Source organism: Mustela lutreola, chromosome 10, assembly GCF_030435805.1.
Source record: "Mustela lutreola isolate mMusLut2 chromosome 10, mMusLut2.pri, whole genome shotgun sequence".
Classification (NCBI taxonomy): Eukaryota; Metazoa; Chordata; class Mammalia; order Carnivora; family Mustelidae; genus Mustela; species Mustela lutreola.
Window position 1 is genome coordinate 102,858,262 of NC_081299.1, and position 26,931 is coordinate 102,885,192.

Below are 26,931 nucleotides of genomic sequence, written 5' to 3' on the forward strand. Positions count from 1 at the left end.
AAGTTCATTAGTCATAGGAACAAGTTACTCATCTAGTTCAACCAGAACTCTTTAGAACCAGCTACAACCTCCAAGGAAATCCCCAAGAATGGCTTCTCCTCTTTTGCTTCTCCTCAGCTCACCACCAGGAGCCTAAACTAGACAAAACAAAACAAAACAAAAACTTTGAAACAACTACTTTAACATTCAGCACAAAGCCTAATTCTTAGAAGGCATACAAAACCTATTCCTTTACATGTTCTCTTACCCCAAAGCACATTCCCTGGGCTTACACTGGACCACAGGCTCAGGGTGATTTCTGAAAAATGTACATTTGTTCTCAAAAGGTAAAGCTAGTCTGCAGAGCAACCCTGGCACCGAAGTTGTATGGTACTGTTCTACCAACACTCATCTTGCATTTGGCCGCTTGCCGAAATCAATGAGCACTAGTTAAGCATCCATTTTGTGCACAAACACATGCTTCAGAAAGAAGGTAATCAAATATGAAAACTCCAAAATTAAAGTTTATAATGTGTTAGTAAATCAAATAACACATTTGTACCACTAAATTGAATCTGTTCTTTCAGAAAGTCATGGATAAGCTCCCTAATTTCTATAAAACCTTAATTTTCCCAAAGGTACCTGAGAAGCCCTGCAGTGCCATCAGACTCAGAAATACTAAGATTTAGAGATAACACAATGATTTCCTATCAAAAGGCTGGAAAATATAACTATCCCACTCTGGAAAGGAGTGCTAACATACCTTCCAAAGACTAGTAAGTACCTTTTAAAAATCGAAAAGTTCCGTAACTCTGCCAATAAAATAATGATCCAGTTATACACCAAGGAACAGAAAGAAGACCTGGCTTGATTCTCCAGCCAGCCCTGGTACTTGACAGCGTGACTTTCAAATGGGTCCCAGAGGGTCTCTGTCGCAGTCTCCAGAAATGAACACATGGTCTTATAAAAGATATAATGCCCTTGAAAGTGCTTAGAAACATATTAGATATTATCTTCCCAACATGCAAATATATTCCTGTGAACCAATTCCTTCCCTCCCACTTACAGTGACCAAAATGATTTATATTAGAAAGCACTCATAAGTGGTTTGACAGCAGTTGTAACAAAAATGTAAACTAGTAAAGATACTGAATGTCTCTGTACACATAAAGCAGCATGAAGCCAGAGACATGAAGGCTTTCAAATGACAAAGAAATGGATTAGAAAAATTACCCAGATACACTGGCCCTTCATGTTTTTGGCAAAAATTTTTTCTAGAAAGGTATGATATTTAAGGAGGAAAATGAATGACAAATGAGAAATAACATGAGAGATTTCAAAACTTCACGAAAGGATATGTTTAAAGAGAAGTTTGGGAACAAAGCATTAGGGAGGGCTATGCTTTTGTCAGATCTGACTTACCCTTTGCTATGGGTATACTGTCTTTTCATGTGGCCCCAAAAAACAGTTGAGCCATTATTGTTGTTGATAATGACGAGCAGATGCTGATGGGATGATTGCACATCAACAGTTCTCAGACTCCGGTCTTGTGTAATTGGGTGTGTCGATCTATGTCACTCCACAAATGGTTATTAAACTCATTACAACTTCCCTAAATCTTTTCACTAGACCTGAGCAACATTTGGATAGCTATTCCCTGCCAACTGAGAATGGGCACTATTATAAAAAAAATTTTTTTAATAGTTCCAAGATCTATTCCTCCTCCCAAAAGACAAAGACAGACACACACAAAGTTAAAGTAGGGATGTTTGTTTAATTCAAATTCCAAATTATCAAATTTGAAAATTTAACACTTTACCAAAACCATGAATATTCTTTTACTTCAGTGAATGTTACAAGTCTGTCAATTTAAACCTGTCATGAAGAAAAACTGTAATCAATTCCCAACTTTCTATGAACAAATTATATGCATTTAGAATAAGCTATGTATCTCAGGAGCAACACTGCTATCAACACTATCAAAGCTCTCCTCAGGAATGATGGAGAATGGGGAATCCCAGATCTTAGGATAGACAACTGCCAAAGACTTCCTAGTGAGAAAGATTCATGGCCCTGATGTGGCTAGATGACAGTGGCCTTCATCAAGCAAGCTCTCAGCTGATCACAGGGCATGGCCAAATGTCTACATGGATTGCTGAAGGAGTCAAAATGGTCCATTTGACATTTTGTTGATACTGAGGTATCAAACCTTCAACCAGTTGGCCACTGGGTGGAAAGCTCCTGCACTGTTTGTTGAGATGGCTCCCTTGAATGGAAAGCACAACTTGTGAAATGGATTCTGTGGAAAGGCAAGCATACTTTCATATATAACAGGTGTAAACAAGGCAGAGGCTCCTATAAATTATTAACCTTAGAATTAATAAGCTAAACTGAAGTGCAGTATGAGAGCTTGATCATTTTTCTTTCTTTCCCTGTGAACATTTGGCAGACTTAAAATTTTAGCCATCATGCACTTTGTTCCCTGAAATGTATCAGTTACATTTCCCACAGAAGCTAACTACGCATTTCCTCGTTGGTGTATGTGTAAAACTACCATAACAAAACATTCTCTATTTCCTCATTTTGGTTAAAAGGAAAAAAGAAAAGCTAAAGTGCACTTATATTCGTGACAGTGCAATGTGGACACACCCATCTGTATTCACAATTTATATTCTGCTTAAGTTAAGGAGAGAACTGCCGAGAGCAATGAAATAAAATTACATTGAGGAGAAGCCCATGCTGCACACTCTTGAGAAATTTTAGGGAAACTTTAAGGGACAGGAAAGTCACTTCAGGCCATTCGGGAAGAACTAAAGCTTGAGACATTAAAAACAGCTGAGAAAAATACTAAGAAATAGACATCAGAGCACATGAAATGCATGTAAATGAACATGACATTACAGAGCCATTGGCAGAACACGCAGAAGCTGTGATGGGCTAAGCTGAGTGAGCCCCACTCTCCTGTCTATTTCACTTTGGATCAACATCCTGTCCAGGTAAAACAATGACAACTAGGGGCGCCTGGGTGGCTCAGTGGCTTAAGCCTCTGCCTTCAGCTCAGGTCATGATCTCAGGGTCCTGGGATCGAGCCCCGCATCAGGCTCTCTGCTTCCCCCTTTCTCTCTCTCTGCTTGCCTGTCTGCCTGCTTGTGATCTCTCTCTCTCTCTCTCTCTCTCTCTCTGTCTGTCAAATAAATAAATAAAATCTTAAAAAAAAAAAAAAAACCACAGTAACAACTAGTGACTGCAGCCCCAGAATAGCTTTAGGAAAAATTAACTCAACTTCTGCTTCACTGCTGTCATACTCTGACGCAGCTAATCAAACAGAAAGGAAGATAATCCTTTCCTATCCTGGGGAACAGAATTCAGATTTAGGTACATTATGCAGGAAGCAGTGTGGTATAATGAAACAAGAACTGCCATAGAAATCAGAACCTGAGTTCTAACCCCAGCTTTGCTGTACACTCACCATGTGATCTAAAGGAATTCCTTTGAGCTATTTGAGACTTATTATTCTCATGTGTAAAACTAAAATAATGTCACCAACCTTCCCTCCTTAAAAGAGTTTATTTGCAGCTAAAGTGAGATCATGTTACAAAAGTGACTATACATCAGAAAGCACTATTTAATGTAAAATTCCCAATCCAAAATTCTGTGAAACAGGAAATCCTCACCATCTAGCCCTGAAACGACAAACTATTACATGATTCAAATTAGTTTACATACACCTATGTTATGAGACCAACCCAAATGGGAGTGGGATGTATGTTGGACTGGTATAACCAAGTTCAACCTCTTTTTTTAATATCCCTACTGCTCTCCCAGTGTCTTGACAATGCTCAGGAATTATAAGCAAGAGCGATAATCTCCTCAACCTCTGCTAGCCTTCCTGGCACAGAAATCCAACATAGGCCACTTCACATGCCTGATTAGATAAGCTTTCCCAATGCTGAAAACCAACTGCTTCTAACATTTCAAACCTGATTTCTATTAAGACTCAGGGGTGAAAGATGGAAACAAGTAAACCAACCAAGTAGATCCTCTTATTAAAAGAGATCTCTGGCTTTAATTTGAAATACTAAATAGCTTTTTTCTATGAATCAGCTGTTTCTGAGGTGACAGGTGCAAGATGCTGCAAACTTGAGCAGACAAAAGGTTAGAAAGGCTTTTCTAATTCACACACAGTTAATTTACAAATTTGAAATTACCAGATAATAGTGCTTTAGTCTACTCTTGCCTTGGCAATGAAGCCAAGTCTAAAGGGAATCCTTGAAAGAAACTGAAACGAGAAGGGTAAGAGACAAGTATTTCCAGACTATCTTCTAAAGGGAGGAATTATCATGAGGTTAATGAAGTTTTAAATTGTGGGTGCCCTTCTTGAATGTCTATTTTGTGCCATGAATATTCTTTTACTTCAGTGAATGTTACAAGCTCACCATGCAGTTAAAATGTTGTTTCTAATATCTGCAAATAATCCTGCAAGTTAGGTACTGCTATTATCCCTGCTACAGAGATAAGAGAATTGAGACTTAGAGAAGTTAAGTGGCTTGCCCAATATTCTTAATTAAGAATCAGAGCCAGGTCTAGCTATTCCAAAACTCACCAGCTATGCTAAAGCAAAAATCAAAATGTAGTGGGAAAGGGTACCTTAGTCATGCCAAGAGTAATTAAAAACAAACAATCAAGCTCTACTGTCATTTATCTCTTTCATTTCCTTAATATCCCTGAGCATGGTCCCCTGTACCATTCAATGGGCATCTAACACAACTAAACCGTAAGGAGAGCTCAGTATGAACTCTCCTTAAAAACTCTCATTCTCCTTGAAAGACCCACATGTGTGAGCACACATGTGTAAGGTTCTATTTTAAAACAGATGGGATTGGGGCACCTGGGCGGCTCTGTTGTTAGGCATCTGCCTTCGGCTCGGGTCATAGTCTCAGGGTCCTGGGATTGAGTCCCACATCAGGTTCTCTTCTCGTGGGGAGACTGCTCCCTCCTCTCTCTCTGCCTGCTGCTCTGCCTACTTATGATCTCTGTCTGTCAAATAAATAAATAAAATATTTTTTAAAAATTTAAAAAATAATAAAACAGATGGGGTATCTGGGATTATCTGTTGGTGACAGACACATTCTCTCATCTATCAGTACAGATGACTATTGATTGTCAGTAACAAAGGAGATAATATAATAAGGAGAACATTCACAGAAAAAAGTATACTTTTTCTATAATGATATATGTAGAAATGCTGCACTTCCCAGGCCAAGATAGGTTAGTACTGGGTAGTTTCAGTAATTGGTTATGTTCATTATTCACATGCTTAGGGATTCTAATTGTTTTATGTGGTTTCTTACATCCCTTTCAAAATTAAATAATGAGAATATATGTGCATACACACAGTCAAGAAAAAGCTATCGGAAAAACAAAAAAGCGCTATCCGTAACTAAAAAGGCTGGCACAAATATGACTCAGGATGGCCATTTTCAATCTTTCAAAATGTTTTTTATTAGGAAAAAAAAAAAAAGCTACCCATTCATTCCTGATCTTAATCTACTAAAGAATTTCTTTTAGGATCAAGATATAAAAGGGAAAGAAATGCTAAACATCTTTCCTTGGATTATGACAAACATAAATCCATTCTTCCCCCTTTCAAAAAGATTTGGAAAAGACTGCAAATCCTTGAAATAGAATTTTGAAGTTTAAGTAATTCCCATATTATGCACATATTCATTCAGAGGTAAGGTGTTAAGAAGTGGAAAACTTAAGTCAGTTTGGTATACAAAATATTATTAAATCCAACGTTACATTATCTGTGACTACAGGATTCCACGAAACGGACAAGAACATTATTTATAATGGGTAAGTGTGTGAGCTCTAGAGTTGGGCAAGAGGGGTTCCAATTGCTGGCCTATACCAATGGTCAGCTGAGTGGCCTAGATGACCACTCTTTAATCTTTCAGTAAATAGGAATCAAACACCTACTGTAAGGACCAAAGGAAACAGGTGAAGTACTTTTACCAAGTACAGTCAAGCATCTGTCACATAATAAGCCCTCGGTATAGAAAAATAAGCTCCATAAGGACAGAGATTTTTGTCTTGTTTTGTTCACTTAATTAATAAGGAACCATGCCTCAGTCTGCTTTCATTCATATACTCCCAGTTCCTCTAAAGTGACATTCACTTTTATCTGATATTAATTACATCCAAATGCTGCTATCCTTAGTATACACCTCCTCTCTTTTACCATAAGTGGTTTCAGCTGCTTTTTTGGAAAGATTTAAATTATTGGAAAATATTTTAAGTGTTTTAAGAGGATTTGAGTTACCATATGCACCACTTACATTTTCTGTAAACAGTGTGCTTACACATAATTATAAATATCGCAGACTATAAAAGAAAACCTTTCATAGTACTCCCACAATTGAAAAACAAAGTCTTAGAAATAATTATAGAGGGAGCAAAAGGGAGTGGTAGGTAGAAGACAGTTTACTAAATCAGCAAAATAAAATTGGAGTTTTGTCTTAAAACAAAACAAAACAAAAACCTGACAACCATTTGCTCAAGGCTGCCAAAACTTGAGAATAAGCAAACTGTCATGGGAAACAAATGTTAAAATACGAAACCCTTTTCTGAGAAAGTAACTCCACCAGTCCTGGCTAATCCAATACTGAATCACTAATGACACCAGCCCCACTGGCTTGTCTTAACCACTACAGAGAAATCCAAAGGGGGACAGGCAGGGCTCACAGTCAAATATTTTCTCTGCTGTCACTGACATTTTCAATATGCACACCTCTCCCCTCCCCCACTCTTCCACTCCTTTTAGGATCTAAAAAAAAAAAGAAAAAAAAGATGGTTGACATACTGACAGATCATCTGAGTAATGAATGCAGAGGAAAGAGCACTAGCAAACAAGAGCTTGGATTGGGCCCCAACCTCGACCTAGCTCTGGGTTCTTTGGCAAGTAACTTCTTTGGGCTTTAGTTTCTGCATCTGTAAAACAAGGATGGACTAGATGGGCAACCCTCCATCTGAGATCCCCAAATCTCCAGGAGTCCCTAAAAGCATAACAACAGACCATAGGATATTTTTATTATTTCAAAATGCCCAACAGAGATAGTCCATTAAGTGCTATAAGGCTAATTAAAGCATTAAATATTTTCGGTTTAGACTAGTATTCCACATGGTGACACAGAATGGCATGTGATGATGTTTGCCATATTGTATGAAATTGGGGAATAGTTGAGTTGGATCTGATATTATCCTTAAAGATACAACTCAGAAAAATCACCATTTCTGTAGTAAGCATAACATCCAACCACAAATGCCTGATTAATAAACAATGGGGAAATGAATTAATATCTATCAGTGAAATTTGTATAATAGACAAAATTTCTCCAAGTGGCAAGTACACCCCATTAAAGAAAGAGACTCAAATACAATACCCTTAAATATTTATGCGGTCACTGAAAACCAGTGAACAATACATGCTGCAAAGTTGAAGAAGCTCCTATTCCTCACCAAGGGTCCAAATCACTCATCCAATTTTAATTAAAGTGAAACCAACAAAAAGTCCATATTGTAACATAAAATAACACCACCAACAATAACTACTATTTACTATACTATTTGCCAGACATTGTACTATGAATTATTATCACATTATACACTTATTAATTTATTTAATCCTTGTAACAACCCTAATAATTACATGCTGCTATAATCTTCATTTTATTAATAATGAATTTGAGGCATAGAGTGCTTAAGAAACTTGCCCAAGGACACGGGGCTAGTATGTTCAGAGCCAGACTTCAACATGTGCCCACCTTCTCTCCTCATAAGGGGACAATTCCCTCTCAAGGAAGTCTCCAGAAACATAGCCAGGAATGTCCCCAGGCAGAGCCCTTGGGAGTCAGGCCATTGCTCCTGACAGCAGCCCTCCGAAGATCTCACAGCGTGCCCCATTTTGGCTTAAAGACTCATCCTTAATGAAAACTCCCTCCTCTCAGCCCAAATTCAATCTGTTTGTCCTGGTGATTGAAATCAACTAAGGAAATCAAGGGCCATCAGTCAACTAATGTCTATCCATTTCTTTTTTATTCAGAAGCTACAAAGGATTCCTAATAGCTGACCTCTATATTCAAAGAACTGCCAGTCTAATGAATTGATATCATAAAAACATGCATTTTAGTATACTGGAATGAGTAAGGACTGCTGAGACAGACAGACATAGCTTTAAATCCCAACTCTGCCACTTAATTAGCTGCATTATCCTGGACATGTTATAAGCCTCAGTTTCCCCACTTAACCTACTCCCCATCTTGTAGAGCAGTTGTGAGGTATAACTGTAGGAAGGTACATACAGCGCCATGGTTGACTGAAGACGCTCTGGAGCCAGAGGTTTGAATCCCGGCTCCATTCTTCATTAACCACATTATTCACCCCAACACCCAAAGCTATGAATCTAAGTGCCAAATTCCTTATCTGTAGAACAGTTATATACTGTCTACCCTAAAACAGCCACATGAATTAAATAAGGAAATATATGTAAAGCCCTAGCAAAATGACAGACACATAGTTAGAATTCAACAAAATGTTAAAAAAAAAAAAAAAAAAAAAAGCTGAGGTTTAAAAAGTCAAACCACAAGTTTTAGTCCCAGCTCTGTCACTTATTATCTAGAGCTAAACAATGGTATACAAGCCAGTAACTCCTCTGAGGCTCAGTTTCCACCAAGGTTTCATGAAGAATAAAGGAGGCAATTACATAAGAGGGTTCTGTAAACTCTACATAGCTATGTAAATGTTGGGGTTGTTTTACTTTAAGCAAATAAGTTTTGTGTTAGTTATATTGACTGATCCAAACACTATCTTCATCTTTAAAATGGAAAAACAGGCAGAGAAATTTTAAGCCATAGAGGGAAGGCTGATGGTTCCAAAAGAAGGATGGAGAAAAGGACTGGGCCAAAATAAATTCAGATCATGACAGAGCAGAAAATGAATAAGCCTTCAAGAAGAGATGAGAATAAGCACCCATCAACCTGTTTTTTAGTCAGCAGCTTCATCTACTGAGTAAGCCTCTCAATGCACAGTCTAGGCGTAAGAATTCTCTAATTTCCTCCCAGAAACAGTAGACTTCAGGGTAAGAAAGGGCTTCACTATCAAATCTCTCTTCCTACCCATAAACTAATTTTATAGGTAGAAATTGGATGGGGCATAGAAACAAAGACCAGTGGACACAAATTGAATCTCTTACCTGGCATTTTCTTAACCACACCTAAAAAACAAAACAAAAAGAGTCACAATCCTCTTCAGAAAGCTTTCCTTCTTTGGTTGATCAGAAATGTCCTTGTTCCCCAGGTCTTTTCATACTAAATATGGCAATAGCTGGCAAACGACCAGCCCAGTAAATTCCAATGATACTTAAGAAAGCATTCATATTGCCTGAAATTACTCTGAATCAAACACTTAAGACCTGCAGGGCTTCCACATACAACAGTTCAGCTGGAGCTCTTAATGTCAAAAGCAGCAGGGTACCTTAAGAACATACAAGCTTGAAAAACAAGCAGTCTACTCTTCTTTATTGCAACATTCTTCAGCAACAACACTGATCTCCTACCCACCGTGCACACAGCACTGCAGTAGGGCAGTGGGAAGCTGGAGGGAGAAATTGAAGAAACAGGTGGTGTCCATGGGGTGCCAAAACAACAGGTTGATTCAGTCAGTTCTGTCCCACAACTAATCAATTTGGTGAGGAGAGAGGGGAGGGAATCTTAGTCATCCTGTTGTCTGACCAAACTGACTGGCTAGACCACAGTACAATTATCAATTAGGTCAAACTGTCAGATTTAGTAAAGCACAAGTCCTGCCTTTTAGGGATGTTACATACTTCAAAAATCTTGGCTATCCAGGAAGACAGGACATAAGCAGATTACCCTCAACGCACCAAAAATCACATATTTACCTCCAGAAAATACTGTTTTCCTCCAGTATTTTTTTTATAAAAGGTTAAATGTGCATTTCCTGAGCATATACAACAGACAGCCTGTTGTTTTATGATACAGATAAGAACCTTAAATTAGCTAAAGAAAATATCAGTTAACAAATACAAAGAAAACTGACCAAGCTCATTATAAGTCAAAGGATTAAAAAATAAAAATAAAATATAAATAATAAATAAATAAATAAAATAATATAAAAATAAAAATTAAATATAAATAAAATAAAAAAATAAACAGTTTTCAATATCAGTATTGGTAGCAATGGGTATTAAGGAGGGCATTTGTTACGATGAGCACTGGGTGTTATATATGTAAGTGATGAATCACTAAATTCCACTCCTGAAACCAATATTACACTATATGTTAACTAACTCGAACTTAAATAAACATTTGGAAGAAAAAAATACATATATTAGTAGTAATCTGAAATGTTTCAACACATTTAAGACAAAGGACTCATAGCCTTAATATATAAATCAGTAACAAAAAAACAAGTATCTCGAGGGGTAAAAGACACAGATTACCAAAATAAGTAAATAAGTGGCCACTGACCATATGAAAAACCATTTAATATCACTGTGTAATCAGGGAGGCAAATTAAGGTGAGGAAGCATCTACCACTTATCAAATTGGTTAAGTTTTAAAAACAAAAATCAGTGTTGAACATAGCTGGCAACACTGGCAGTTTCATATTCTGCTAATGAACTACAGCTTGGTCCAACTATATGGAAGGGAATTTGGCAGTGTATATCAAAGACACAAAAAGGTCCACACTCTTTGATACAATAAATTGACTTCTGAGAACTTAGTGTTAACAAAATAAATATTCCTACCAAGATTTATACGTAAGAATTTCATTATAGCATTATTTATAATTATAAAAACATTACAAACTAAGAATTGATTTCAGTTTAAATTATATATATATAAACATATATATATATATATATATCTGATCCTTAAGATAGAACAGTATGCAGCCTTTAATATCATTAAAGAAAATATATATATATATAAGAAAACATTCACAGTATTTTAAGTAGCGCAGAAGCAGATGATAAAACTATACATATGCTAATCTCCCAACTGCAATAATAGACAGAGGGGGAAAAAAAAAAAACCTGTCTACAATGTACCAATATATTAATTGTGGGTTTTGGCTGGAGGTGATGGAATTATTAGAGATTTTAATTTTCTTCTATGTTTTCCTGTTTGTTTTTAAATTCTGTTTCCTAATTCTTTTAAATCACTCTCTTTGGCATAGCAATTTTTCTTCTGCAAATCTATTTCTGTATGAAGATGAGTATCATTTATATAGGAAAAAAATGGAACCAACTAAATATGCAACCAAACCAAGGAATGGTCAAAACATAGTAACCCAATTAATTAATAAGAATATTATTGGGACATCTGGGTGGCCCAGTCAGTTAAGCATCCGACACTTGACTTCAGCTCAGAAAACAAGAATATTTTTAAAAGAATAGTACTTAGCCAATAAAATTCAATTTATGAAAAAATGCTTAAAAATATGATAAATATTTATAACCATCAAAGAAAGGCAGCACAGAAAATTGTGTGTATATATATTATGAATCAAAACATTTTAAAACTACAGGTAGGGGAAAAAAAAAAAGATGTACACCAAAATACTGAGTGGGATAATTGTGACTATTTTTCTCACACTCTTTTAGATTTTTCAACATCCTTAACTACTTTTTAAGTAACCTCCTCCTCCAAAAAAAATCATGTAAAGATGCCAGAGAAAAGAAAAAATATATAAATATAAGTTAATTATGTATAAAAATGAGGAATAATTATTACTATGTAAACCTACCTTAAAATATTACAATGTTTGTTTTTAGGTACAACCATTTTCCTTAAGTCTCTTAGGAAGTATATGTCACAGGAGTCATGAAACATTGTCACTTACTTTAAATAGTAACACAGGACCAAGGACTTGAATGATTCACAAGATATATCCTTCCTCTAATAATCCTCATAAAGATTAGAAAGTGTTTCAAATGTTGTAATAAAGTAAATGTCCTTAACATTTCCAATTAAAGAAGATCTAGCAAATAAATAAAGGCATGTTCATGGCAAACAAAAACATAATAAAAATCATAATCAAAATATACACATCCTCAAACTTCAACAAGTCTCAACACTTTCTGGACGAAAGCATGTGAAAGCAGAGAATTAAACAAGTTTCTTTGCAGCTCACTACAATTACCATTTAGAGAAGTTAACACATTAGCACTGTCTAGTTTTCTGACTATTCATATTCAGAGACTCAACAGAAGATATTAGTGAGTAAGCACTATTCAATTATCTAATTTAAATGTTGGATAAATATGCCAGCATAGCAACCTGTCCCTCCTAGGGTCAGTTAAAATACACTATTTAATCTTCAAGGCTTAAAAACTTTCCAGAATCTCCTCACAAGACAGAGAGTAAAAAGATATGAAAAAAAAGCAAACAGTTTAAAAATGTACCTGTCTCTGAACAAGGCAGTGTATTTCAGAATGTAAACACATCTTCTTGTACAATATTATATTCAGCAAGCAAAATTGTATTTTAAAGCAATGCTATTTGTTAAAAGACAACATATTATGGAGGAGACGATATCCAACTCCAATCAAAATATTATCGTCATGTTTTCCTTACTTCATAAAATACACACATGCTTTCTTCATATGATTAAATATATATAAGGGTGGGGGAGCTACTCTTAATCCAGAAACAGGTTCTGCAACACCCATAGATCCAACCTGTCTTTGTGAAGCTTTGAGTCCATTTTGGCATGAAGTTTGGCTGACGTATTCAAAGAATCAGAGTCACTGCCCAGGTGCCAATATTCTGAAAGGAACTGACTTGAAGACTAGAAACTGCCTCAGGCAGGCCTCTGGGGAAGGTGCTTCAGTCCAATGGGAAAAAAGACCAAGGCCCCTCACTTAATGGCCAAAGTCCAAGGACACCAGAGTTGGACCAATGTAACTGACCCGCAGTTCAGGAGTGGCAAAGGACAGTAAAATGACCCCCCAAGACTCTGCTCAATCATATCTAGTAAAACACAAACTTTGAGGAGCTGGTAGAACAGGGTTTTGCCAAGACAAGCACAGTGGGTAAGGGAGATGTTAGTATGATTAATCAATGCCACCTGAGGCAGCAGCTCTGGGTGTGTCCATACTGTACCTCAGTCATTGCCTGGCCATGACAAGAAGTTCCTTCAGCTACTGCCACTGAGAACTAGATCTTCCAAAGAAGATATCTCCACCTTAACTTGTTCTAGATCAGGCCTGGCATCCAGGACTAAGACCAGCCCTCTCTCTTGCCACAAACCTACTGACAGACATAATAGATACCACAACATATGCCAAATTTACATTCAGACCCCCACCAGACAAAGGGGCCTTTATCTGTTCCTCAAGTTAAGTTTTGATACTTCTAAGTTACAAAAGAGGAAGGGGCGAATAGCAGACAAGCCTAGCAAGAGTGCGCCAGGAGTCACTATTCCCTAGTAAACTTGCAGCTTACTCCCCTAGACCCTACAGCTCTTAGTCACCCCAAATGCAGGAAACTGTTTTCTGAGACTGTAGATAAGTGACTTAAATGACTTGTATTTCATATTCCTGCTTGTGTGCTCATCTGCTTTATCTCCACAATGATGTCAGCTCCTTGGAGGCAGGGCCCTATCTTCTGCTTGGTCAAAAGATTCCCACACATCTACAAAAGCAGAATACCCCGTACTCCCTACCACATGAAGAAACACACAAATTAAGGATAACACACACCACAATCCTCCCTGACACATCACTGGGACAGAAGAACTACAAAGATAATAAATCTCAGAGCCAAGAGCTAGAGCTCCTACCAGAGTCTTATATGGAAGCTTACATATTTACACATATAAATAAATGCAATAATTATCTCACTTCTCACACTCCAAGCTCCGGCTTTTATCAACCCCTCTTCTTGGCTTTACTCTTCTTTTTAAGGTCACAACACATTTTCTGCCACACAACTAGTATCTGTCTCAAAAAGGAAAGAACGAAAGCACAGATCTACAGCAAACCTACCACTATAAATGAAAACTGCAGTTTGTCCACCCACAGGCCCTGAGTTGATCGTTTCAGATCTGAAGTCACTTTCTAGATCCTATAAAGGACAGTGTCTTTGTCAGAGGAGCACCCCTGGGCCCCTTCTTACAGAATGCTCTGTTCTGCTCCAGAGACCCTTGATTTCCTCTTTATTCTCCCTCCTTACTCCATTTGCAGCAGCAGCCCAGACAGCCCGAAGGCAGGACTGCATGAAAGGAGTGGCCTTTATCTCTTTGCACTAACACATTTGAGGGAAATCCCTGATACCAGGTATGTGTTCACAGGTGAAAAAGGAGACATCTTCAAAGGCAGTGTCATCACAAGGAGTAGGACAGAATTCCATAGTGGACACCAAAAAAACCCAATGAACACCTATGTATTCTGGCATCTCTGGTAACATTCTGATGAAGGGATAAGAAGGCTTTCACCAAATTCATATACAACACATACACAGCAGCCCTAAGATTCTGAATAGTTTGTAGATTTTTTTTTTAAGACAAAACAACTTTACTGGCCTTCTGGGGATACCAGAGCAACTTCGCCAGCAAGCTAGGCATTTAGCAAGAAGCAAGCATTTTCAAGGGTAGAAAATGACTACAAGACCCAGGCAAAGCAACCTATCTCTAGTACTATAAAAGAACAAATAAACAAAAATAAACCAAAAAAATCCTTGGTTTCTCTGCATTCACTCTGCAATGATTCCAGAGTTCCCTAATATATAAATTAACTGGCTATTTCTTAAATATACAAATTCCCAGACATTATTTCAGACCCACTGAATCAGAATCTCCAGGAAAACACCCCAGATGGAATCATCTTCATGCCCCTCACTAGGTCTAACTCTTTTTATGGAGAGGTAGGTATCAATTCAGTGAAGAGTACTCCTTTGGATCCTTGTTACTCACGCAGGACTCAGGACTCTATAGGGCCAATTCCTGAGAAGATGCCAAGGGGCACAAGTCATATGGAGACAGACTGCAAATGAATACAAGAAAATCTTTCTAAAAATCAGAGTTGTCCAGAGATGAACTAAGCTGCCTCCAAAGGCAGGAAGCTACCACAAGAGGTAGGCCACCTCTTGACAAGGATGTTGTAAGAGGAGCAGATCCAGCATGGAAAGGATAGAAGGACTAGATGGATTTTAAAGCTTCTGCCAACACATAAGTCAACAAAGAGGAAAATTTCAGCTACCCATTAATTAATAAAGAGATAGTATAAAAGTCTACAGGTGGGGTCATCTTTCCAACTGATCTTTTCTTTTCAAAGGAGAAAGGAGCATAAAGACACACCCCTCACTCACCATGGGCCTCTCCTCTAAAATGTCCCAAATGTGGGGAGGACAGAGCAGGAGTCACAGGTGCTATATAACAAAGCCGACCTGTTACTTGGATGACTCTACATGCTGGGCATATGCCAAACAAGTTTTATCAACCAGAGAAGAGATATGTATGATGTAGTACCTCCCCTCAAGGAGTAAACCTTGTTGCAGAGATAGCTCAGGCACTATATGGTTCTCTCAAGGTTTTCCTTATCACATCTCATCTTTGGAGTTTTGTTTGTGGTAGTGGCTTTTAAGGAACTTTCTTGGTAGGGAAAAAAAAAACTTTACTAAACGTATATATCCTCTTAGTCTAATACTAGTTTGTGATATCAAGCTCATAATAAAAATTTTTTAAAACCTCAAAAAAATCATCAAAACAAACATTAACTTAGTTAACTCTAATTTTAAAAATACCATTCCAATAATCCCCCAAATGACCAAATTACAATAAAGTGTGGCAACTCTGAACAAAATAACAGAAATTGCTGACCTAGTGATATAGTAATACAGGAAACAGTAGAAACAGCTCAAGTGAGAGGCAGGGGGTGGATGACAGCGCCTTTGAGGTTAAATTCCAAAGTCAAAGTGACCTTTATGATTTGCAGAAGTGATCAGAAAAAAAAGAGAAGAAACCACACACACACATACACACACACACACACACACACATTTAATTTCAAAATGGCAAGTTTAAATAAAACATCTGGGGAAGGGAAAAATTTGGTTTTTCCCCAAATGCAAGGTAAGCAATGACTCTTGAAAATACTATAAAAAGGGCACCTGGGTGGCTCAGTGGGTTAGGCCGCTGCCTTCGGCTCAGGTCATGATCTCAGGGTCCTGGGATCGAGTCCCGCATCGGGCTCTCTGCTCAGCAGGGAGCCTGCTTCCTCCTCTCTCTCTCTGCCTACTTGTAATCTCTCTCTGTCAAATAAATAAATAAAATCTTTAAAAAAAAAAAAAAAAAAAAAAAAAAAAAAAAAGAAAATACTATAAAAAAAAAAAAAAACTGTCTTGGATTACCATAGTAATCTAGAATAAGAAAATGACTATAAGTAATTGTTCAATTGAACGAACAATTATTGAATGTCTATTAGATGCCAAGGCACTGTGCCAGGTACAGGGAAAGGGCATTAGGGAAAAAATGCACAAATGAAAAAACACAATTCTCTTCCTCAAGAAGTACACACTAACAATAAGCACTTGAGGATGTTCTAAGTGTTTTCGTGTACATGAGCTCATTTGTACAAAAGATAGAAGTGGTGTGGAGAGTGGAGGAAGCACTGGACTGAGGACCAAAGGAGAGATTCTAGTCTCAACTCTAACTGGCTCAGTTGACTATGGACAACATATGTGAGCAAATGGAGGACCAAAATCCCTCTCACAAGATTACAATACAATAAAAAGATTAAATATAGACCTGGAGGAGAATACTGGTCTTCTGGCTCCTAGTCCAGTGATCTTTCCAAAGTATTATACATATGGTAAACCAATAAAAACAGCAGAGTAGAAGAAAATAAACCTTCTGGTTTCAAGTCATTTGCAAAAAAGGGAAAGAAGAGGGAAATGAAACATTCAACTTGTGGCATCCAGACAGAAATGTCAAGAAAGCAAGCACTTAAATTAACAAATGGAAACATAATATCAGTAAAATGTAAAATCTCTTACTATATTTTCATTCAAGGATAAATAAAGGGAGTCCAAAATTATATATATGAATGAATCTTGAAGAAAAAAGGACAACAGAAAAGAAAAGGATCTGGGAGAGGATTTATAATATATCTTTCAAATATATGAAGCCCTTCTAAAGAGACAATGGAGACCCACTGTGTCCAGATGAACAAGAAGAAATGGCATTATACTCAACAGATTTTATTTAGCAATTTTAAAAATCTTTGATAGAGGGTTAAAACACTGGTATAGCTAAGGTTAGATTAATTCTGGAAATTATTAAAATTAAGAAGGAAAGACCCCCCCATATACACACTATATACACTTCAAGGCAGAATAATGAACTATCAGTAGATTCCAAGAAGTTACCGTAAACCTTGAAAAACACAGGTTCTCAGACCTGCTGTATCAGAATCCCTGGGTGTTGAGTCTGATTTTGATGCAGCCAGGACATGGAGCCTCCTTCTATCACAGGGGATGAGGTACGGAGAAGAACCACCAGGAATGGCATCAGAGTGGGAACTAGATCAATGCAAATTTTGTGGGCAAAATAGAATTTCTGCGGGTGTGATATTTTTAAAATGTATTGTAAGACTGCTCTGAAGCATCCAAGCATATCCCACTGAATTTCAACATTTTCTAAAGGTCCTGAAGTCAGCAAATACAATTCAGGTAAACGAAACGTTTACTCCTCTATACCACAGGAAGCCCATGGAAGAGACAGTAGAGTGGGAATAGCACAGTGGGATGACAAGGAGATGTGGGTAAATAATTTTTAAAAATCAAAACATCAGGAAAAAGAAAAGAAAGACAAGAGATAATCACTCTCCTTCCTCCTCCCTCTACCACTCCCACCCTGTCCCTGCTGAAGAATAATAATATAGAAAGAACCAAAAGAAAGAAAAAAAAAAAAGAAAAATAGTGTTAGGATAAACTTCATCCTCAACTGAATGAAAAAAAAAATTGCTCTTTGTGATTTATTTTTTTAAAAGCAAGAGAAGAATTCAGCTGAGAAATTATCTAGCAGGCTTTAAAACCAGGGAATCACTTCCCATTACAAAGCAAAAGAAAACAAGGAGCAAGAGGTGGTTTTGGATAGCTGTTTAGACAATCAGACAGATGGGTTGACTCCTTCTTGCCCTGGGAACTCAATGATACTTAAATTAACAACTGGCCACAATCCCAAATACAGGAACACTCAAAAATTGGGAAGAATGTATTAAAATTGGTACCTTGACAAAAACACAATGATAACAGATCAAGAAGATTCAAGAAGCCTTCTCTACTAGACTCTGAAAAGATTTAAGATTTATACCAAAAAACAGGTTTTTAAAATATTTTATTGCAGTAGTTTAGCATCTAAAGAACACTTGTCTAAAAATCAACATATCCATATCTAGTCCTTTGAAGTAACTAACATTCAACTTGTCCACCTTAAAGCTTGCTGTATTGTAATAGCACTATGTCATCAGTACCAAAGTATAAAAGAGGGTATCATTCTATGTACTGAGGTCCTAGAATGAGAGAAGCCTTATGTGTCAAAGTAATCCAATTTCTGCCATCAATCTTACCATTTAACACTTAATTTTAAAAATTGCTTTGCAGTCTTATTTATTATTCCCTCCAACTCTCTAAGATTATTTCTTCAGTTCTTTTCATAAATGAGGAGAGTACCTACCATGAAGATTAAGTTATTTACTAAACCAAGTTAATGGTAGAAACCAAGGATTGTAATCCTCAGACTAGCCCATTGTTTATAGTCCTTTTTATCATAAATCTACACTTACAGTCAAGCTTTTACTCAAAAGAAAAAGGAAAGGCAAAAATGCCATCCTATTTCGTTAAATGCTTCTGAAACAATGATTTCTGGTTCATCATCACACAGCCTCCTGGTCCACTTCTGAAATCCTTAGGGACATAGTGGTGCATGGAATTAGAGCTTTCCAAGAAGTACCTGGTTGGTGATGAAAATTCAGTACTCTGATAAAAAGATTAAAACAAACAAACAAAAAATGTGTTCTCTTTAAAACATCTGTGATTGGCATGCCAACTGTCTGTTAACAATGAACAAAGAGCAAATTTTTCTGAAGCTCATCATCTTTTTAACCTTTTCTTTGCAAAAAGACATAGCTCATGTACCAGGTTTTTTTGGTAAAGGTAAAAACTTTCCTCGGATTAGGCTAGGAAAAGAAGAAATCTCAGTTTAACAAACATGCATAAGCTACCAACCCACTGGAAGCAGAGTTCATTAAAAATAAAACACAGCCCTGTCCTGAAAGTACTTTCTGAATACCTTATATGCCATGGGTTTAATATACATTCTCTTAATTAACCCTATTAGCTGGGTAATTTCATTCCCATTTGGTTGGTGGCAGAGCTGGATTTGAACCCAGGATTACAAAGGGCTCCAAAAGCCAAGCTGTTTCTACCAAACAGTCTGAAGAAAATCGGAATCTAAGACTATGGGTGGGATGGATAAGACGTGATTCGATTTCCCTTTCCTCGGTCCAACCGTGTTCGGAAAGACTGCTGCTCATATCCAACCATAAAGAGGCTTTCCAAGGAAGCACTTTGAATTAACGTATCCACTTTTCCTCACCCGCCCCTGCCCCACCCCCAACCATGCCAAAAGAGCAGCAAATGCCGCTGCCAGGTTGGAGGAGTTGGTGATCGTCACACCACATTCCTGGGGCTGGACACAGAGTCTGAAACAGCGCCCAAGCTCAGCGCCTCGGAAAGAATAACAGCAGTCGAGATTTTTAAATCATGTGGCTCAGCATGCAGCCACACCAGTTTGCCTACTGCTCCTGCCTCCACCTTTCAAAGTCCCCGAGCAAAACACACCGGATTCATCGGGAGCAGGGATTCGGAGTGTCAGGACTCTGGCGCACCACGAAACCCTGTCCCCATCCAAACCAAACCCACCCACCCGGACTGCGTGCCTCCCTCCGCCAGGGCTAAGTCTGGCAGCGGAGGTACAAGCCGTTGAGCGCTCGGAGGCCCTGCCCCCGCTCCCTCCACGCCAGAATCTGGCATTCCTTTGCTCAGCCCATCTGCGGTCCCCGGCCGGCGAGGGTTCGTCTCGCGCAGCCGGCACTCGGCTCTCTCCCTCGACCCCAGGAAACGCGGAATCAAAGGGCAGAACAGCCCAACTCCCCGAACTCAAGCGCCTGGGAAAGCGAGTTTCTGAGGCTCGCGGCCCGCCCCCCCTTCAGCCGAGGAGGCGTGTGTGGGGCCACCGGTCGCGGAGCGTAGGAGGCGGCAGGGAGTGCGGGGAAGGAGGCCCTGACTGTGTCCAAACTTTGGGGAACCGAGTGGCCTCACTCGAGCCCGGCCTCCTCGCAGAGTGGAGGACGGAGGGGGGGGGGGGGGGATGATCGCCCCAGGTGGCCGGTCGGGCCGCGGTGGCGGTGCGCGGGCCCCGGGACAGGGACAGCACACCTCGGCCCCATACTCACCACGCGCGGGGGCCGCGCGGCACAGCCAGAGCGCCAGCAGTGCCCACAGCGGAGCGGGGCGCAGGGCGGGCATCTTCTCGGTCGCCTCCTCCGCCGCCTCCGCCTGCGCAGATCCACATGAGGAGGGGGTCCCCACAGAGGATCCCCCACTCTCTTCTTTCCTCCTCCTGTTCTGCGGCTCACGGCCTCGAGCTGTGCCCCGAAGCTCAGGCGTAAGTGTCCCCACTGCCCGCACCCCGGGTCTGCCAATCCCGGGCCGCCGCCTCAGCCGCCGCCCGAAGTTTGGCTGAAACTTTCTCGGCTGTGCAGCGAAGCAGCCTCGTGTGTCCTTCCGCCTCAGCCGCCTCCTCCCACCGCAAACCCCGCCCCCCTGTCGCCACGGCCGGGCCCCGCCGCCTTCTGCACCCAGGGGTTTCCCGCAGGAAGAAGCGCCGGCCCGAGCTGCGCGCGGAGGGATCTACTACGAGTCCTCCGACTGCCCCTCCAAGCCTTCGCCAGCCCGCGTCTGATCTCGACGCGCCTTAACTCAGTCGGCGCTGGACTGCCTCGCTGGGCTGGGCCTCTGTCGAAGGAGGTGGGTGATAGGACCCTGAACTTCAGACGCTAGGGTTGCAGAGACCGTGAACTTGCCGGGAGCGAGAGACCCCTTCCCGTGAGATAAGTGTCCCCCCCACGCCCCCACACTTACACACACTCCCGGGCCAGCTAGAGAAGGACCAGCGCTGTCAAAGAAGGAAATGGGGGCTCAGGCGCCAAGCCCATTGACAAGGAACAGGGCCATCAACCCCAGTTGTGTGCTACACCATTCATTCATTCATTCAGCAAGTATTTCTTTAAATCCCTTACTTTGCGTATCAATGTCCTCAGCACAATGGGATCGTACTGCAGTCGGAGGATGCACAAGCCACTTGAGGAGAATCCTGTTTTGCTGAAGATATTCATTGTAACATTGTTTATAAAAGCCAACAACTGACATATATGACACCCTGAATCCCTGTAAAAGCCAACAATTGGAAACAGCCTAAATCCCACCCATGAATAATGTATGGCATATTTATAAAATGAGATACAGCAATAGATGAGACTATATTCATATATTCAATAGGGATAACTCAGGAATAAAATGACAGTGAAAAGCTCAATGCAAAAGGAGATGTAAAGAGTATCATTTATGTATGTTTAAATTTTTTCAAAACAATACTATATATTCTTTATGGATGCATACCATGCAGTATATAGTAATAAAATATAACCAGAATAGTAGTTACTTCCAGGGAGGAGAGTGGGGAATAGGATCAAGCATGGGTATATGTGGGCTTACTATTTGTAAAAGAAAACAGCTGGAAACAGAACAAGCAAAAAGGGTTGTGTGGTTGTAACATTCCAGGGGACAGCCACCATAAAAGCAAAGGTACAGATAAGAGAATAAGCAGATGAGTTCTGGCACTATTTGCAGTGATAGGAGTCGAGGAGGGAAGGAGGATTGGGACCAGATTGGTAAGATCTTGAAGGACCAACTGAGAAGGGGGAGGTGTAGTTATCTCTCAGATCATAGAAAACCACTGAAGGCTTTTGAACAGGAGTGAGACTTGATGGAAAGGAAAGTTGCTCTGATAATCCTGTGTAAAATTGATTGTCAGGAGCAAAAGGTGAACTGGAGCCCAGGGACCAGTCAGGAGTTTGTGAAACACTCCAGGCATGAGGAGATGAAGGCCTGAACTAATGAGGTAAATGTCAGAATGGAAAGGAAGAAATGGATATGAGACAATCTTGGGAGCTAGGGGTGAGTGGGGGGGGGGGGTGAAAACCTATGTGACTAATTGGATGTGAGAGTTTAAATCCTACTGGGAAGGAAAATCCTACACACAGAAACTCTTCCTGCCTCTTACAGGATAAAGTCCAAACTTTTAAAAGCAGCAAATACAGGCCTTTACTTCATTGGGCCCTATCTCTCATCCTCTCTGCCCCCATTGTGAACTTTACACAATAACAGTATTGAACGACTTGAGATTCCCCCAAACATATCTTCTTGTTTCAGCCTTTGTACCTTCTGTTCCCTTGGTTTGGAAGGACTCTTATCATCCCCTTTCCCTCCTTCTTTTAGTGAACTTCTAATCATTATTAATCCTTCAGTCCTGAGAAGGCTTTGCTGACACTGTAACAAATTCCTCCCCCTCACAGACAGTCTCTCCACTGTACTGTTTCTTTATCTTATTAAAATGCCTATTTTTTACACAAGACTGTTGGTATTTCTGTGTTCTCAACTAATTAGGAGGTCCTTATGGGCAAAGATCATGGCTTTATTGATTCCCAGTGTCTACAAAACAACACTACACAAGTATGAGAAGAGGTATTAGAGGCTTATGAAGTTCCAAACTGGATTTGAATAAGCACTTTACAATAAAAAAGCAAGTACTATTATTGAAAGTAGTCACCTTGGGATGCTAGAAACTCTTTTCAAAAATAACATAATTAGTCAAAATAGCTTTGGAATTTCCCTTGTGCAAATATGTTCAGAGAAAGATAATAACATTACTTTTTAGTTGTTGACACATAGAGTTACCAGTTAGAGCATTCTCTTTACTCACTAAATATAGTTCATGGTGACTTGGCTCTATACAAATTTTAAACCTCACCTGCAAAGACTAACTGTGTCACTATTAAAATATATTCAGAAAAATGTGAAGGGATTCATCCCCAAAGAGTGGCTCCAGAAATGACTGTGGCTTTGACTAATTAAAATAGGTGTGCATTTCCCAAGGTGACTGTTTTAAGAAAAACAACTATTATGTTCACATATAACTTTTGCTGGATTTGTTACCATTTTAAAATTACATACACTGCCACAAGGACAAGAGGAATAAAGATTAGATGTTATGAATCAAAGTAGGAGAAGTTTATGACCAAAGAGGTGTTTTAAAAGACATGTTTTGGGGCGCCTGGGTGGCTCAGTGGGTTAAGCCACTGCCTTCGGCTCAGGTCATGATCTCAGGGTCCTGGGATCGAGTCCCGCATTGGGCTCTCTGCTCAGCAGGGAGCCTGCTTCCTCCTCTCTCTCTCTCTCTGCCTCTCTGCCTACTTGTGATTTCTCTCTGTCAAATAAATAAATAAAATCTTTAAAAAAAAAAAAAAAAGACATGTTTTGAAGGAAGCTATGGATATAAAGGAATCAAAACAAAACAAAATGGGAGCTGAAAATCAAGGGAAAAACTGGAGTTGGCAAAGACTAAGAGAGGAGAACAACTCAATCCAACTCATCATGTAGCATTTTGGTGAATATTACCATGGGTCAAATCCTGTGTGAGTACCTGAGGGATAAAGACAGACCAGTGACCAACAATGAAAATCCAGTATGACAGGTAGAATATTGTAGGTTCACATCTGGTGGACTATGAGTCCTGTCCCAGCTTAGGAGTGGGCAGGGAAGGCTTCCGGGAAGACCCCAAGAGATGAACTAAGAATTAAAGAACCAAAAGATTAATCTGGTAGAGAAGAGATATCTCATGTTTAGAGGTCTAAGGCTTTTTCAGACATAGGGAACAAGTAGAGGAAGGCAAACAATAAAGACCTGAGCCTCTCCCCCCAAGACAGGAACTTGGGCAGGTGCTGTGGGGTTGCAGAAAAGATGGGCGGCATTGGCTCCTAAATCTAGTAATAGCTTAGATGAGAGAGGAAATGTAGGTCAAGGAATCAGCAATGACCTCAGTATCTTGGATCATCATGGGCTACTCTCAGATATAGGAAATACAAGAGAAGGAAAAGGAAGTTTGGTAGAGAAGATAAAAATGGCAAGAGATCAATGTAGCTGAAAGAGAAAGAGTTGTGTTCAGGTGGAGCACCCCCACAGCTGTTGATTACTTTAGGACCCTAACTGATTAGCAGGATGGAATTGCATGGAAATATACTTTCTCCTGTTGAGCTCTCCCCAAAGCTAAGCCAAAATTCTACTGTGTGCAGTTAGGTGACTAGTTTCCTAATCCCTTTCAGGATCCAGGGGGTCATGTGGTGGTGTCTCAAAGCTTGAGTAGCAGCCAAGGATATGAAATGCCAGAATCTGCCTGGAAATGTCAGCCCCAAATGCACTCTTCAGTTTAATTACTCTACTGGACTTGGGGATGGTCTTCCCCAGGACAGTGCCTCTAATCGAAGCAATTCTTACCTTATAGGAAAAATTGGCGGGAAATTATTCAGGTAATCCCATAACTAATTAGCTATTGCTATTTCTTAAAGTTTCATAACAATACTGAATCAAAGAAAAATGGGATCCCCCAAACTTTCATCTGAAGTAAACAAAACAAAACAAAAACCTCAGTCTCTGGGGCCCAATTAAAACCTACAGACCATTAGCAGTAGAAAAATATGAATAAGGCAGCACTAGTTTTCATTTTAGTCAAAACTAAAAATATACATAGATGTCTTTACTAATTAAAACTCAGGTAGAATTGCCTCTCAAAACAAATGCAGAATTAAGCACTTACTTGTTCTCAAGTCTATTCTCTCAGATCCCATGGGCTTCCAAGTCCCTCAAAGACAGAGATCCTATGTTGTCCATTTTGCCCCAGTTCCTCTCACAGTAGTACACATAAGTGCTCATAATATGTTCTGAATAAATGCTGAATGAAGGACATATATGTATGAATTGGAAAAAGATGCATAATTGTCTAGGTCTTTCAGAGAACCCTAGGCCGGATCAGTTAAATGCTACAGATGTTGAAGAAAAGATTCTGGTGGGATGCCTGGGTGGCTCAGTTGGTTAGGTGTCTGCCTTTGGCTCTGGTCATGATCCTGGAGTCCCAGGATCGAGTCCCAGGATCGAGTCCCAGGATCGAGTCCCAGGATCGAGTCCCAGGATCGAGTCCGGCACCTGGCTCCCTGCTCAGCGGGGAGTCTGCTTCTCCCTCTGCCCTTCACCCCACATTCTCTGGCTCGCTCTCTCTCTCTCAAATAAAGAAATAAAATCTTTAAAATAAAAAGAGAAGATTCTGGTGAATGTAACAGCTTAGGGTGAGCTACTCTACACATCTCACCACATAACCCAGGAACCTGGAGATGTGTGAAAAAGTGTTTGTGGAAACAAGAATTGAAAGGAAGACTTCTTTGCAAAATAATACCTTGTACTCTTGCAGTGCTTTAGGCTTTTCAGAACACTTTTAAGTATATTATCTCATTTGATTCACAAAGCAGTCATGGGAAACAGCCAAACCAGTCATTATTATCCCCCATTTCACAGATGAAGAGACTGAGATAGAGTTTAAGTGCCCTGCCCAAGGTTAAATAAGTAATTAATGACAGCTGAGACAAAACTCCTGCTGTTTCTGACTGCTTATTCAGTCTCATTCTACTGTCTCTTCCTGCAACAGTAATGAAGCACATCCAAGACCATCTTTAGTGTGAGCACCTCTGGGCAGAGGTCCACCAGTTTCACCATATTGGTGAAGTCCACAATACTGGTACAAAACAAGCTGACTCACTGTAATTAAGAAGTCCAAGCAAGCAAATACAGTCTTTGATTTAAACACATTTTTTGAGAGCCTATCCTCTGCAAAGCACATCCTTGACTCTGTGGCAATACAGACATATAGAGAGAATAGACTTGAGAACAAGACCCAGCCCCTGTTCTCTGGAGATTAGAGTACATTCTGGAAGGCCAGTATACAAATAACATAGATACAACAGAGATAAAGCATGGGGCTGTGGGAAAGTAGAGAGCATTGTGATTAATTCTAAGGCTACTTTCATTTCATCCTGTCCCCAGCCTACAAGATATGAATGAACTGAGGTGGCCTATACAAACTGGACTGTAAACAGTTTGAACATAGGAACTGTCTCTCATTCATGTTTGTAAACCCCACAGTAGTTGGTTGTTTGTCTTGCATGGAGCATGGAGTAAGTGCAAAATAAAGACCCACACTCTGAGAGGTCCACCAGGTTCAGTCAAACAGAGGACAATTTCCAGAAGACAGGAGCTCATCTTAAGATTCAAACTAATTCTGAGAATTAGAAGCAATCAACTCTTCAACTAATTGTCTCTGCTCTGATTAAGGGTATAAACAATATAAGAAATTATAATTTGGGCTTCCTGACATATTGTTACCCTTTTAGGAATGTGACTATTTTAATGTAATTGATGTCAAGAACAGGAAAATCTGGGGTGCCTGGGTGGCTCAGTGGGTTAAGCTTCTGCCTTGACAGGGTGATCTCAGGGTCCTGGGATAAAGCCCCACATGGGCTCTCTGCTCAGCAGGGAGCCTGCTTCCTCCTCTCTGTCTCTGCCTGCCTCTCTGCATACTTGTGATCTCCATCTGTCAAATAAATAAATAAAATCTTAAAAAAAAAAAAAAAGAAAGAAAAGGAAAATCTGAGATTGTCCTTATATAATGAACTGTTCCTCATGCATGTACTACATGATGAAT

General features: G+C 39.6%; 1 protein-coding gene across 2 annotated transcripts in view; it reads right to left on the minus strand.

Annotated features, from left to right (window-relative positions):
• NOTCH2 (notch receptor 2) overlaps positions 1-26,931 on the minus strand; it is a 198,718-nt gene that overhangs the window by 148,593 nt on the left and 23,194 nt on the right. Inside the window, exon 1 of one of the 2 annotated variants that reach the window (XM_059137930.1) lies at positions 20,519-20,901. The exons of the other annotated variant lie outside the window; for it this stretch is intronic. Coding sequence (XP_058993913.1) covers positions 20,519-20,591 — 73 coding nt within the window. The 5' untranslated portion in view covers positions 20,592-20,901. Of the gene's footprint in view, positions 1-20,518; positions 20,902-26,931 lie in introns of those variants that run through there. 2 annotated transcript variants of the gene reach the window in all.